The sequence below is a fragment of the Tripterygium wilfordii genome, chromosome 21 (assembly GCF_013401445.1).
Source record: "Tripterygium wilfordii isolate XIE 37 chromosome 21, ASM1340144v1, whole genome shotgun sequence".
Lineage (NCBI taxonomy): Eukaryota > Viridiplantae > Streptophyta > Magnoliopsida > Celastrales > Celastraceae > Tripterygium > Tripterygium wilfordii.
In genome coordinates this window covers 7535663-7550781 of record NC_052252.1, presented here as the reverse complement: position 1 = coordinate 7550781, position 15119 = coordinate 7535663, and the positions used below count along the sequence as shown (strand labels likewise).

At 38.2% G+C, this 15119-nt stretch overlaps 2 protein-coding genes across 2 annotated transcripts; both read left to right on the top strand.

Annotated features, from left to right (window-relative positions):
* The first annotated feature begins 108 nt into the window (after positions 1–108).
* LOC119988653 (probable serine/threonine-protein kinase At1g01540) lies at positions 109–4556 on the top strand. The gene is made up of 3 exons (XM_038833768.1): positions 109–258; positions 1084–3912; positions 3981–4556. Exons 2-3 carry the CDS (start codon positions 3654–3656, stop codon positions 4190–4192), a joined length of 471 nt encoding a protein of 156 aa, XP_038689696.1. The 5' UTR covers positions 109–258; positions 1084–3653; the 3' UTR covers positions 4193–4556.
* A 5652-nt stretch (positions 4557–10208) lies between these two features.
* On the top strand, positions 10209–12458 carry LOC119988592 (LRR receptor-like serine/threonine-protein kinase GSO2). The gene is made up of 3 exons (XM_038833679.1): positions 10209–11149; positions 11364–11522; positions 11637–12458. Exons 1-3 carry the CDS (start codon positions 10234–10236, stop codon positions 12404–12406), a joined length of 1845 nt encoding a protein of 614 aa, XP_038689607.1. The 5' UTR covers positions 10209–10233; the 3' UTR covers positions 12407–12458.
* The last annotated feature ends 2661 nt before the right edge of the window (positions 12459–15119 follow it).

Genomic DNA, 15119 nt, shown 5'->3' with positions numbered 1-15119 from the left:
TTTGAGGGATACTGTGCACAAAAGTCCTTTCCAACGTGTTCCCTATTTTCTCACTAAAATAGAAATAAGCGGGTGGCATGCCCCAACTTTGGTGAGCCGACCCTTCTCCCCTATATAATTTTTTTATTATTTTTCTCTCTCTCCACAATTTTCATACTCGCGAATCGAACCACCAAAACACTTCTTCTATCAAGACTTCCATCCCTCTCCTTCCAGAACAATTCTTCTGTCGAGACTTCCATCCCTCTCCTTCTGAAGGTAGATTATTCTTCTGTCCTAATGGTTTGTGATATGTTTATGTGGGTGCGATTGGCTTGTTGTTTGTAGGATTTTGATTCACACTAGAAGATAAAGACCTATTTTTGAGGTGAAATCCCTAGCTTGACTATCGGTAGTGGCTATTCTTCGATCTCAAAAGAGTGAAGTATAACAATAACATTAAGAACTTATCAGGGGTTGAAGCATGTGTAATAAGCTAAATATCTGAGACCTTGCACTGCGCCAACACTTAATTAGTAGGAAAAGAAAAGAAACCATTGAATTTAGTGTTGAATACCCTCCCCCTCGCCCTTCCTATAGATCTTCCATGTGTAATAAGCCACACATACAACGAAGAGCACAAATCCAACAGCATTGAAACTAGTAAATCAAATGAATCACTCTGAAAAACTTATCAGGGGCAGAAGCATTGCTCTGCCAATGATTTCAATTATTCTTTGGTTGACTATTTGGGCTGCTTTTTGAGTACATCTACCTGAAATCATAGCTTTTCTTTACATTAGGTAGCTTTGGCTTCAAATCATAGTCTCCTTGTTTAGCATATTTGGTGGCCGCTGTTTGGTTTTATTATTTAACGGGGTAAATATGTCATGCTTTGAGTTGTGTTGTTGTGAGCCTAGGCTCTTTTTTCTTGGTTATAGGTTCTGGCTTCTTGTCTTTCCATTTGCCCCTTTGGTTGACCTCTTTTCACTTATATTAGATGCATTTTCCTTTCCTTCATTGCATTATAGCAGATTTGATCATAGGGTTTTTGAAGAATTGTCTAGTAACTACTGAACATGTGTTTTCCTATAAATTATGTAGATGGATTCACAAAATAGTGCATACTTCACTACTCTATTAAGTCGAGGATCAAGCACCGATGATCTCTTACTTACTCAAGATTATGGTGACCCTAATGTCGATAGTCCTATCATGACTCATGTCACTATTAACCCTTCCAACACTAGAAAGAGTAAAAGAGGATCCAATTTTGCAATGGAGGATGATTTGATGCTCATTTCGGTGTACCTAAATACAAGCTTAGATGTGGTGCAAGGAAACCAACAAAAACTAGGAGCATATTGGGATAGGATCGAGAAATATTTCAATGAATATAAGCAAGAACATAACATCTTCCGCACTAAAGGTTCACTACAGCATCGGTGGGATAAAATACATGGAGAAGTGAATAAATTCTGCGGACATTATGCAAAAATTGAAGGAAGACAACGAAGTGGTGTTACCGAGCAAGACAAGGTATGGATAACTTATATGGTGCTATTATATTAGTGGTAGGGAAACTATGTGCATGTGTAAAATATTTATATGGTGTATGACACTGTGTGCATGTGTAAAACATTTGTGTGGCAGGTGAAACTGTGTACATGTTTAAAATGTTTAAGGGGTAGAGTGTATAAAATGTTTAAATTAATTAGAAAATATTTATTTAGAAATATATATATTAATCGTATTTTAAAATTAATGTATAAATGAAGACAATATTAATATTAGCCAAAAATGTGTTACATTTGTAATAATAATTTAAAGTTGAAGATAGTTAAAAGTAGTTGAAAGTAATTAATTATGTTGAAAAATATTAAAATATTTGAGATGATGTTGAAATAGGGGATGTGGTTGGAGTGGTATTAAAATAGGAGTCTCCTAAAATAGCTTTTTTTTGTTAAAATGGGGGAAATTGTGGGCCCAAAATGAGGATTTGGGTTGGACATGCTCTAAGGGCAACTCCAACAAAGGTATGAAATGGGTACGCATATCCATAACCGTTGATATGCATACCCATTTCCATGATTTTGTGAAGCCAAGAGAGGCTATAAACGGGGTTGCAAATTTGCGACCTCAATTTCGGTTCCCGAATTTACATACTCGGAGAGGAGAGAGAAGGAGGTCGCAAACTAGACGTGGGAGAAACAACGACTATCCATAGAGACAAAGTCGTTGCAAACAAACTTGGAAGAGAGAGAAGGAGATCGCACACAGAGTGGGTTCGCAGTTGAGGTCATCGTCTTCCATGGATTGTCGAAGTGTTCTTAAATCTATGGTTCGGACTTCTTGTCTCATCTTACTATTGAAGTTTCACCTCTTTGATGGATTCTCGAAGGTTCTCAAAACTTCGTGTTATCTGCACTTCAGTGTCCTATTGGATATTGAACAATGTTGATGTTGGGCTTCATTTGGACTTCCTCTAGAGTCATGTCCGGGTTTGGGTCTATCTCTTCCTATTTGTTGTGTTTAGATTAGTCAAGCCCAACTTTTAGTCAAATATTCATGGGCTAAATAAATGGAAATCCATTTTGCATTCTCATTGTTGGAGTGGGCTAAAATCAAAATATGTATATGGGTATGCATTGAACTATTCAGGTATGCAAAGTACAATTTTGCATTTCCTTGTTGGAGATGCCCTAATGTGATGAAATCTTTATCTTCTATTTTCTTTCCCAAATCCCTCATCCCTCGATACAAATGCACCTTAAACATTGAGAAAGATACATTGGGTCGCTTCATTTAGACTTCGCAGTTCCTCAAATGCAGCCAGTCATACAACATGAGCATTCTAGTCATATTGGTTGAATAAATTCTCACATTCTTCCCAGCACAGAGTGCTAGATTTATGTGTAGAAATTCAATGCTCTTTATCATTTTTGACTTCCATAGCCTGCCTCATCCTTCACCAAAAGTCCTAAGCTTATGATGGAGTGCCAAAATTTCTTACATCATGTTTTCTACCATCAAGGTTTGGTATATAAAACTTGGATTTGTCTAACCTTGTTTGAAGTATTAATCTTATGTCTCACCACCCACTCCCATGGAAGAAAACTTTTATGCCTATCATGTGTTTGTGTTTGTGTTTTTGTTTCTATTGCATTTGGCCAAGGCGGCTGCCACCAACATAAATGCAGATCAAGATGGTCCTTTTGCATTGAAAGCTCACATGATTCTTGATCCTCTAAATGCAGTATATCCTAACAATTACTGCATCCACGCTCATCGTTATAGCCATTACTTTTGTTCTTTAGATATGTTCTTTAGATATCAAAAGAACAAAAGGAATTTGCCAACAGCTGATGAAGTTGTATTACCTCTAATTATGTGAGAAGAACTTCCTACCATGAAGTTGTGTGGACTACAGATGGTTTCGATGAAAGGAACCCAATAGGCAGAGGAGTTATGGTTCAGTTTACTAAGGAATACTAGCAAATGGGATCTTTAACTTGTAACTCCATAGAGCATTTTCGTAGTTTTGAATCTGAATATGAGGTAATGAGCAATATTCGACATTGAAACCTAGTAAAAATCATGAACTTCTGTTCAAATTCAAATGATGATTTCAATGCCATCTTACTAAATTACATGCCGAACGAAAGCTTGGAGAAATGACTGCATTTCGGGCAACTACTATTTGGACATTTTTAAATAGATTGAAAATTGTGTTAGATGTTGCTTCAGCACTAGAGTATCTTCATTATGGTTATTCAACCACAATTATGCACTGTGACATTAAACCAAGCAATGTGTTGTTGAATGAAAGTATGGTTGCGCATTTAAGTGACTTTGGCATCGCCAAGCTTTTAGGGGAAGGGCAATCTTTGATGCTGACCCAAATCCTCACGATAATTGGGTATATGGCACCAGGTTGTTTATTGTCCATCTTGTTAATTAGTTGATTTTAAACTTCTCTTTCTAATTTCGTTGTATGACAGACTATGGGAGTGAAGGAAAAAGATCCAGAAAAGGTGATGTTTACAGCTTTGGAATCCTGCTGATGGAAACATCTACTAGGAAGAAGCCAATGGATGAAATATTTTCATGGGGGCATGAGCTCAAAGCAGTTGGTTGGCGATTTGATATCGTTGAAGTTGTGGATTCCAATTTACTACAACAAAAAGAAATGCATTTTGCTGAGATGGAGTAATGTGTTTCATCAATCTTGAGTTTGGCTTTTAAGATGAACATTATTTGCATCCCATTTTTTACTAAGTACCCCCCACTCTAGTGTGTTTTTAAAGGATTAATGGGGTATACTTAGTAACAAACAGGGTGCAAATAATGTTCATCGCTTTTAATTACGCAACTGATAGGATCAATATGAAAGAGTTAGCAAGCAGACTAGAGAAAATAAAATCTGCCGGCTTGCAAGTATTGATCCTATCAAGTTTTATTGTCATTTTTATTTTTCTTCTTGCTTTGGAGTGGAATAATATTATATGAACAAGTCTATAAATATTTTTTTACTATAACGGCAAAAGAAATGCAGTGTTTTGCTCTGCTCTTGATATTAGTGACTTTGTCTCCCCTCCCTTTTTTTTTTGCCTACTAATCCTTCTATTCTTCATTGTCAACTACAATTTAATGATGATAGAAGCATTACTTACAAGTTGAAGTGAGAAACAGTTGTTAATTAAGAAAAAAAATTCAAATATAGGTTGCTTAATTCTTGATATTCAAGGAAACCCTAACACATCCACCTCATGAAGAAGGAAAAACAAATCAACCTCATTTTGACTTTTGCTTTAGATTATGTTATTGAGACTAATTGGCAAAGCTTTATTAGTTAATTGAAGCTGATTCTAAGCCTAACTAATAATTTAATGTATATTCCCTCTTAATGTTTTCCCTAACCTGGTTTGCCTGAAAACGATATTGGGAGAGCGACTCTTCCTAGTCAAACAGACATTTGATGTAGGAAAAGTACTAGCTACTACTTTCCAAGCAAGAAATATAGATCAATAAACTTTATTGATGAGTTTACCAGAAGCTTAAAAAGTTTATAATTGTCCAAAAATCGATTGAATCGGGCTGGCCCCTGCCCGGGACCGTCGAATGAAATATGAAGGAAATGACTAGTAACGAGTGGAGACAACAAATCACCTTGAGCCTATGTGATGCAGATGTTTACCTAAGATTATGAGTTTGTGACAGTGACTCCAAGCTAGTCAGCTTAGACACCAGATATATATTATAATCATTTCCTTAATTACTTCTCCGGCTTTCTTTCCTTAAATTATATTAGCTTTTCAACGATGGATTACATAAAGAACGACAGAAAAACAATAGTGTTATTCATATAACAATCATATGTTGGCCAAATATATAAATATGCTTTCCTGTCCCTTGAGTTTCTTGCTGCCATGAAGACTAATTGCTTCATTCTCTATTTCACACTGGCAATATTGTTTTGTTTCATGAATGGCTCTATTAAAACTGAGAGCCTATAAAGAGATGTCTGAATCTGTTCTTACAAGTCTAAACGGGAACTTTTTCTGTAATAAGAAAACAACCAGAGAAAGTAATTTTCTGTCTGTTAGCTTCAACTATTCTCATTTTCTTGATCTTAATACAAAAGTAAGAGTTCTTACAGAGATATTTCAAAAGAAGTCTCTGGAAGTCGTACTTCCAGTACTAGACAGTTCTAAAAATACTATAAACTTGGTCAACAATAGACAGCACTATTGACCAAGTCTAAACACCAGTAATTCTTAACAAAATAAACCACATATCTTTACTCTAATAAAACTAATATGTAGCTAACCAGAAAGAGCATTACAACACTTCTGCATTCTCAACACTCCTCCTTAAGGCACTTTCTGGTCACTCCAATTCTGGTTCTGAGCAATTCAAATTTCTTCTTTGGCAAGGCTTGGGTAAGGATGTCTGCAAACTGGTCCTCAGACCTGCAATACACCAATTTGATCTCTTCATTCTGGATTGCTTCTCTGATAGCATGAAACTTTACTCTCATATGCTTGGTTCTCCCATGATGGACAGGATTCTCTCCAATTGCTATTGCTGATTTGTTATCACTAAAAATAACTATGGCCTCCTCTTGCTTCTGCCCAACATCTTCTAATAATTTTCTAAGCCATAAGGCTTGATTTGAAGCTGAGGCTGCTGCCACATACTCAGCCTCAACAGTAGATTGTGCTGTAATTTCTTGTTTTTTGGAACTCCAAGAAAACACACTTGATCCAAAAGAAAACAAGTAACCTGAAGTGCTTTTAGAATCATCAATATTACCAGCCCAGTCACTGTCTGTGTAGCCTTCAAGGTCACCACCTTCACATCTTCCATACCACATTCCATAGTCCGCTGTGCCCCTGAGGTACCTTAAAACCCTTTTTGCTGCCCCAAAGTGTATGCAACTAGGAGCCTTCACAAACCTGGACAGTAAACTAACACAATACATCAGATCTGGTCTTATTGTTGTTAAATACAGTAGACTTCCAATCAAGCTTCTGTACTTAGCAGCATCTGTAGGTTCAGCACCATCATCAACAGAAAGCTTCACATTCACTGCTAGGGGAAAGGTTGTACTCTTGCAATTATCCATATGAAATTTCTTGAGAATGTCTAAGGCAAATTTTCTTTGTGACAAGAAAATTCCTCCATTCATCTGACAGATCTCCATCCCCAAGAAATAAGACATTTCCCCAAGGTCTGACATCTCAAACTCTGTCTTCATAACTTCTTTAAACTGCTGCACCTCTTCTGAATTGCTTCCTGTAATGAAAAAATCATCCACATACAATGAAACAATCAGTTTCTGCTTCCCTTCCTTGATATACAAGGTAGACTCATTCATACTCCTCCTAAAGCCATGCTCCACCAAATACGAAACAACTTTACTATACCAGGCTCTAGGAGCCTATTTTAGGCCATAGAGGGCCTTACTCACCCTGTACACAAAATCTTCTCTGCTAGGAACCACAAATCCTGGAGGTTGCTCTACATATATCTCTTTATCAAGAAAGCCATTCAAAAAAGCTGATTTGACATTCAAGTGATAAATTCTCCACCCTAGCCTTGCTGCCAATGCAATCAACATTCTAACTGTATCATGTCTGGCCACAGGTGAAAAAGTCTCTCTATAATCAGTTCCAGGCATTTGAGCATAACCCTTGACCACCAATCTTGCTTTATGTTTGTTCACTGACCCATCAGGGTTCAATTTGGTCCTATAAACCCATTTCAAACCTATAACATTCTGATTTTGTGGTCTAGCAACCAGCTGCCAAGTCTCATTCTTGTTAATCATCAGAATTTCATCATTCATGGCTTGTTGCCACTTTGTGAATCTGCACGCATCTTCATAGGTTACTGGTTCTGCTAAAGCCACATTGCAGCTCTCATAAACATCAACCATTGACTTGGACTTTTTTACAAAATTCTCATCAGTTGTATCAACAACTTTCTATTCATTCTCATCAGTAGTGTTTATGCTAGAGCTAGATGCTTCCAGAGACTGAGTAGTTCTCACCACCTGATTATTGTCCCAATCTCAGTGAGCACCTTCATCAATTTCTAAGTCTCTACTCACCATCACCTTCTTGGTTTTTAAGTTGTACACTCTATAGCCCTTTGATCTAGCTGAGTATCCCAGAAACACTCCAACCTCAGCCTTTTCATCAAGTTTACTCCTTTTTATATCTGGAATATGAGTGTAACAAACTGATCCAAAGATCTTTAGGTGTTTTGCTGATGGTTTAGTACCAAACCAGGCTTCTGTGGGTGTCACTCCATCAACAGCTCTAGTGGGAAGTCTGTTGAGGAGATATACAGCAGTGTAAACTGCTTTTGCCCAAAAAATATTTGGCAGCTTCTTCTCCATAAGCAAACATCTTGCCATCTCCATTACTGTTCTGTTTTTCCTTTCTAAAACTCCATTTTGCTCAGGTGAGTAGCCAACAGTAAGCTGATGCACAATACCAGCTTCTTCACAAAATTGATTAAAACTTGAAGAGGTATATTCCTTCCCATTGTCTGATAATTTTGATCTGGCTGCCACATTGAGCTTCCACCATAGCCTTGAATTTTTTGAAAACATGTGATTTACTGCTCAAAAAATACACCCAGGTCATCCTTGTATAATCATCTATAAACAGTATAAAATATTTATTCTTACCGAATGATTCCACACTCATAGGTCCACAAAGGTCTGTGTGAACCAATTCTAGCTTCTCTTTGGCTCTCCAAGTAGAGTTTGAGGGGAATGCCTTTCTATGAAGTTTGCCTAGTTGACAAGCTTCACAAACAGCCTCACAAGCATCAATTTCTGTCAAATCCCTTATAAACCCTTTCTCCTTTGCCAACTTCAACCCTTTCAGATTGAAATGGCCATATCTTTTGTGCCATAACCAGGTATCATCCACCCTTACAGCATAAGTAGATTGACCTACTGATGTACATTTGAGTGGAAAAGAGTTGACTGACATCTGCACCTTAACTATCTCCATTCCACCAGAATTAAAAATAGTACAACAGTAGTCTTTGAACACCAATTGGTATCCCCTCTTCAACATTTGTGGAACACTCAGTAAATTCTTATGCAAATGAGGAATATATAATACATCATGGATTAGCTTCATACCTTTTCTGGTTGATACAGCAACAACACCCTTGTCTTGAGCCTGAACAACCTCCCCATTACCAAGTCTAACTTTTGTTTTCACTGATTCATCCAATGAAGCAAACAGTCCAATGTCCTTAGCCATATGATAAGTACACCCACTGTCAATGAGCCAGACATTAGATTCATTGGATTGTGCTGAGTGCTGTGCCATAAATAAATGATCTTCACTTTTCTGCTCATCAGTGCAATGTGCTTGTTGTGTAGTCTGTTTGCCAGACCCTTGCTGCTTCTGTCTACAATTTTTCTCTATATGCCCTATCTTATTGCAAAACCAACACTGCAATTGAGACTTGCCTTTGAATCTGCAGTCCTTCTCCAAATGGTTAGTCTTTTTACACACCCCACAAGGAGGATATTTTCCCTTCTTAGAGGTCTGCTCAGGATTCTCAGCAGATTTCCCTTTGCCTTTATCCTGATTTGAAGTCTTTCCTGCCTTTAAAGAAGGTCCCTGCTTCCAGTTCTTATGCTTGGCTTGAAATGCACCTTCAGAAACATCTTCACTTCTCATTGATGTCCTCTGCTCCTGTGCCTGCAACTTACTACATAGTTCTGAGATAATGAGCTTCTTGAGGTCATAAGATTCCTCAATGGCTGAAACCTTGGCCTCAAACCTCTCTGGTAGACTTATTAACACCTTTTCTACAACCTTTTGATATGAAATCACCTCACCATACAACCTCATCTTATTAACTAACTCAACCAGTTTATCTGAGTACTCTTTTACAGTTTCGTTTTCCTTCATTCTCTGAAGTTCAAATTCTCTCTTGAGAGTCAGTAATTTCACTGACCTCACTCTTTCACTGCCTTGGAACTCCTCCTTGAGCTTGTCCCAGGCCTCTTTGGCAGTTTTTAAACCAACTATTCTTGCAGAAATTACCTCAGATACAGCTGCATGTAAAAATGAGAAGGCTTTAAAGTTCTTCGTGTGATTCTCCTTCTGCTGCTTGATCTGGTTCACAGTAGAAGTTTCTGTAATTTCTATGGGTGTATACCCATTTTCAACTGTAGACCACAAGTCATGAGCTTGCAATAGTGCCTCCATCTTCACTAACCAAAAATCGAAGCCCTCACCAGAGAATACTGGAGGGGTAGGTAAGCCTGATGAACTTGTTGCCATCTTTCTCCTCTTCACAGGTCCTCCAAGATCTGATCTGCTCCGATACCAATGTTAAAACTGAGAGCCTATAAAGAGATGTTTGAATCTGCTCTTACAAGTCTAAACGAGAACTTTTTCTGTAGTAAGAAAGCAACCAGAGAAAGTAATTTTCTATCTGTTAGCTTCAACTATTCTCATTTTCTTGATCTCAGTACAAAGCTAAGAGTTCTTACAGAGATATTTCAAAAGAAGTCTCTGGAAGTTGTACTTCCAGTACTAGACAATTCTAAAAATACTATAAACTTGGTCAACAATAGACAACACTATTGACCAAGTCTAAACACCAGTAATTCTTAACAAAATAAACCACATATCTTTACTCTAATAAAACTAATATGTAGCTAACCAAAAAGAGCATTACAACACTTCTGCATTCTCAACAGGCTCACCTATGGTGGTTAAGAACATAACTACTGATCAGTCTGCCCTTGTTGCCTTTAAAAGCTGTATAACTAGTGACCCTATAGACCTTTTGGCTACAAACTGGCCTACTGCTACCTCTGTCTGCAGCTGGATTGGGGTCACCTGCGGAATCCGCCACCGTAGAGTTACAGCCTTGGATCTCTCTAACATGGGTCTTACAGGAACAATTCCTCCTCACATAGGGAATCTGTCCTTCCTCGTTAGGCTCTCCTTGAGAAGAAACAATTTTCATGGTTCTCTGCCAATTGAGTTATCTAGATTACGCCGGCTTGAAGATATTCACTTGGGATTCAACAACTTTGGTGGAGAAATCCCGTCGTGGTTTGGATCATTTACAGAGCTTCAAAGCTTGCAATTGCTTGGTAACAATTTCACGGGTGGCATCCCAGTTTCTCTGTTCAACATGTCAAAGCTAGAGATGTTGAACTTGTACAAAAATAGTTTGCAAGGATACATACCTGAAGTCATTGGTAATCTCCAAAATTTGAAGACGCGATATTTGGATAAGAATGAGCTGTCAGGATCTATACCCTCCACCATCTTCAACATGTATTCCTTGCAAATGATTGATCTCAGTGATAACCAGCTTTCGGGTTTGATGCCTCTGACAATTTTCAACATTTCTTCTCTACGAATTCTTGATATGGCGGTTAATAACATAACTGGTAAACTTCCTTCGGAGATGTTCTATCATCTTCCAGGTCTAGAAGCACTCTACTTGAGTTGGAACACGTTCTTTGGAAGGATTCCTTCAAGCCTATTTCAGTGCACAAGGCTAGTGAATTTATCATTGTCCCACAACTACTTTGAAGGAACCATACCTGATGAAATCGGGAATTTGACAATGCTCAAAATGTTGTATCTCGGCATCAATGACTTGAATGGTATGTCCTCACTCACATATTGCTCCTGAAATCTTGAACATCTGCACGTCAAAAGTTTTTTATACCATGTGAAACGCTTATTATCTCAAAAGATCACTATTATTGTTGTTCTGAGTTCATAACAAGCAAACAAGACCTGCCTTTTCTATTAGATATGTTTTCCTTGGAAGTTTTTTCATCAGTCATTGGATAAAAGTCACTTTTCATTTGTTAGAAATTCGCTTGGTAGGTGAAATTCCACCTAGGGTAGGCGACCTGAGGAGTTTGGAGATTTTTAGCTTACCACAGAACAGCCTAATAGGATCCATTCCTCTGGCTATTGTGAATCTGACCCAGCTGAAGCTCATTGATCTTATTTACAACAACTTGACAGGTATGGGGGCATTTCTCTACTTTTGTTCAAGTTTTTTCTCTTCTGGTTAGGTAGCATGAACGATTTTTCTTGATTTCAGCGAGTTTAAACTAAAATATGTTGAAACCATGGCAGGTACCATTCCTGAGATTGGTAACCTCAACAAGTTGGAATCGTTACTTTTGGCAGCGAACAGTTTCGCTGGCTTTATGCCCTCATCGATCTTCAATATCTCAACAATGCAAACCATTGCACTATCCGTGAATGGCCTATCTGGCCATCTTCCAACAAGCATAGGCCGTTGGCTTCCAAATCTTCAATGGCTTGGGCTTGGAGGAAACAGACTCAGTGGACCAATACCTACATCTATATCCAATGCTTCTCAGCTCACTGTCATAGAATTTAACTTCAATTCCTTCTCTGGATCTATCCCTGATTCGCTAGGTAATTTAAGAAACCTGCAGCGACTCCACTTGTCAAACAACCGTTTAACCATCGGATCTTCATCTTCTGAACTAAGCTTTCTATCATCTTTGACAAATTGCAGAAATCTGACTAAGTTGACATTTGGACGTAATTCTCTAAGTGCCACTCTTCCAACTTCTATAGGAAATCTATCTGCTGCTCTTCAAGACTTCTCTGCTCATGGTTGCAAAATCAAGGGTACTATTCCTGGAGAAGTTGGCAACTTAAGCTCTTTGACATCGTTGAACCTTGACAACAATGATCTGACTGGAACTATTCCAACCTCCATTGGAAGGTTGACGGAGCTCCAATCTCTGACCCTTAGTGACAATAAACTACAAGGATCTATTCCATCTGAGTTATGTCATTTAAAGAAACTATCTTACTTATATCTTGGAGCTAATCGTCTGTCTAGATCTGTTGAGATGAGTCAAGTATAGAAACAGTTTTACTGTACTGTGTTGACTAGTTTCGTTTGATTAGTTTAGTAAAATACTTTTTCTGGTTGTGTCATGTGATGTAATCCTTGAAAGGCTGTGATATAGCCACGTGTATGGCTTGATTATTGTATCTAGAAGTGTCTAGGTGTCTTAGTTCTCATTTTACAAAAACTCTCTACTTGTACTGTCGAAATAAAGACCTCCCTAGTGCAGAAAAAGAAGATATTTTGTTGAGCTTCTTTTGTCTTTCAACTAAGAGTCTGCAAGTTGAGTTCATTACAGTTTTATTCTACTTGGTTGCCGGTTGTGAAGTGATTACAGTAGTGGAAGCTTTTACAGCAGGTTAGCTTGCAGTGTTTCTGTTCATCTCTGGCAGTGTTTCTGGTTAGCAAACTCAATATAGACCTTGTCATTTGTTGATCTCAGTCTCATTACTTGTCTTCACATTACAACATTGGTATCGGAGCTTTTGTTTCTTAACGGCCTGTGGTTAGTTGTTGATTCAATTTAAGGCTTCTGTGAAAGTTTATGGCAACCAACAAGGTTAATCTACCACCACCACCTGTTTTCTCAGGTGAAAATTATAATTTTTGGGCTGTGAGAATGAGGGCTTACCTCATGGCTCAAGATCTGTGGAAAATTGTTGAAGAGGGGCATGAATTGGAGCCTCCAGATAATGCTACAGTTGCTCAGATGAAGCAGTTCACTGAAAGTCAGATTAAAAACTTTCAAGCTCTCACCTTTATACACACTGTAGTCCATGAGAGTATTTTTCCAAGGATTGTAGGTGCATCAACAGCCAAGGTTGCTTAGGATGCTTTGCAAGAGGAGTTTCTGGGTAGTGTAAGAGTGAGGCAACAGAGATTGCTCACTTTGAAGAGAGAGTTTGAAATGTTAGAAATGAGGGATGATGAGGCTGTGAAGGAGTATTCCTCAAAGCTGTAGGAACTAGTTAACCAAATGAAGATCTATGGTGAAGATGTGAAGGATCAAAAGGTGGTTGAGAAGATTCTCATTAGTTTGCCTGAAAGATTTGAAGCTAAAATATCAGCAATAGAGGAGTCTTGTGATCTCTCTAAACTGACAATTTATGAGTTGTGCAGCAAGTTACAGGCTCATGAACAAAGAACTCATTTCAGAAATGAAGGTACTGTGGAAGGGGCTTTTCATGCCAAACAGAAAGGAAAGCCATCTTTCTCTTCTGGAAAAGATGATAAGAAGCAGATTCCTTGGAAGGGAAGTAAGAGCAAGCAAGGTGACAGTTCATCTAAATCAGGTGATAGTTCATCCAAACCAAGTGAGCCTGACAAAAGAATTACTTATCCTCCATGTCCTCATTGTAAAAAAACTAATCACTCAGAAAGCAAGTGCTGGGTTAAGTATGGAAAGCCACAGATTCAGTGCAGAAATTGTAAGGGGATGGGGCATGTAGAGAGGGTTTGTAAATTCAAGCAAAATCAGAATCAGTCATCAAAATTTTCTACACGGCAGGTTCATTTTTCAAATGAACAGAAGGAAGCTGATAATCATTTGTTTATGGTATCAGATGCTTCTCAGCAGCAAGAAAAGAATGTTTGGCTAGTGGATAGTGGCTGCACTTTACATATGACAAAGGATGTTGGTTTATTTACAGCATTGGACAGGAATGTCAGAACCAAAGTGAAGCTTGGAAATGGAGAGATAGTGCAGGCAGAGGGCAAAGGCACAATTTCAGTAAATACAAAGAAAGGTATGAAGACAATATCAAATGTGCTCTATATTCCTATTTTGAAACAAAATTTGCTTAGTGTCCCTCAATTGATGAAGAAAGGTTATAGTTTGAATTTCAAAGGAGAGATATGTGCAATTTTTAATTCTTCTGGCTGTGAGATTGCAAGAGTGAAGATGGTGGAGAATTCCTTTCCTTTGAATTTCAATGTAGTCAATCATTGTGCATTCAACTTGAAGGAGGATTACACTTGGCTTTGGCACAGGAGGTATGGCCATTACAACTTGAGCTCTCTGAAATTTATGAAAGATAAAGATATGGTGAGAGATATGCCTGAAATTCAGTTAAGTGATGATATATGTGAAGCATGTCAATATGGGAAGATGCATAGGCAGTCATTCCCTTCTATTTCATCTTGGAGAGCAAAGGAGAAGTTAGAGTTGATTCACACTGATTTGTGTGGACCAATGAGTCTTCCATCCTTGTCACAGAATAAGTATTTTGTGTTGTTCATAGATGATTTGACACGGATGACTTGGGTCTATTTCCTCAGTGAAAAGTCTCAAGTTTTTTCAGTGTTTAAGAAGTTCAAAGTTATGGTGGAGTCTCAGTGTGGGATGCAAATCAAGACCATTAGGTCAGATAATGGCAAGGAGTATACTTCCAAGGCCTTTGAAGCATTCTGTGAAGAGATGGGGATTGATCATCATTTGACTGTACCTTATTCACCCCAGCAGAATGGGGTTTCAGAGAGAAAGAATAGAATAGTAGTTGAGATGGCCAAGTGTATGTTAGCAGAAAAGAAGCTTCCAAAGAAGTTCTGGGCAGAAGCTGTGTATACAGCTGTTTACCTGCTCAATACACTGCCAACAAGGTCACTTGAAGGGAAAACTCCTATTGAAGCATGGCTAGGAGTCAAGCCAACTGCCAAGCACTTGAAGGTGTTTGGTTCTGTTTGTTATATGCATGTACCAGAAGTCAAAAGAACTAAATTGGATCAGAAGG

What these genes read in the sequence shown, in the direction of transcription:
- LOC119988592 (XM_038833679.1), top strand. Translation starts at nt 10,234, where the DNA reads ATGGTGGTTAAGAACATAACTACTGATCAGTCTGCCCTTGTTGCCTTT. An exon ending in CGGCATCAATGACTTGAATG is followed by an intron (nt 11,150 to 11,363) that starts GTATGTCCTCAC and finishes TTCATTTGTTAG; the next exon opens with AAATTCGCTTGGTAGGTGAA. An exon ending in TATTTACAACAACTTGACAG is followed by an intron (nt 11,523 to 11,636) that starts GTATGGGGGCAT and finishes AAACCATGGCAG; the next exon opens with GTACCATTCCTGAGATTGGT.
- LOC119988653 (XM_038833768.1), top strand. Translation starts at nt 3,654, where the DNA reads ATGACTGCATTTCGGGCAACTACTATTTGGACATTTTTAAATAGATTG. An exon ending in AATTGGGTATATGGCACCAG is followed by an intron (nt 3,913 to 3,980) that starts GTTGTTTATTGT and finishes GTTGTATGACAG; the next exon opens with ACTATGGGAGTGAAGGAAAA.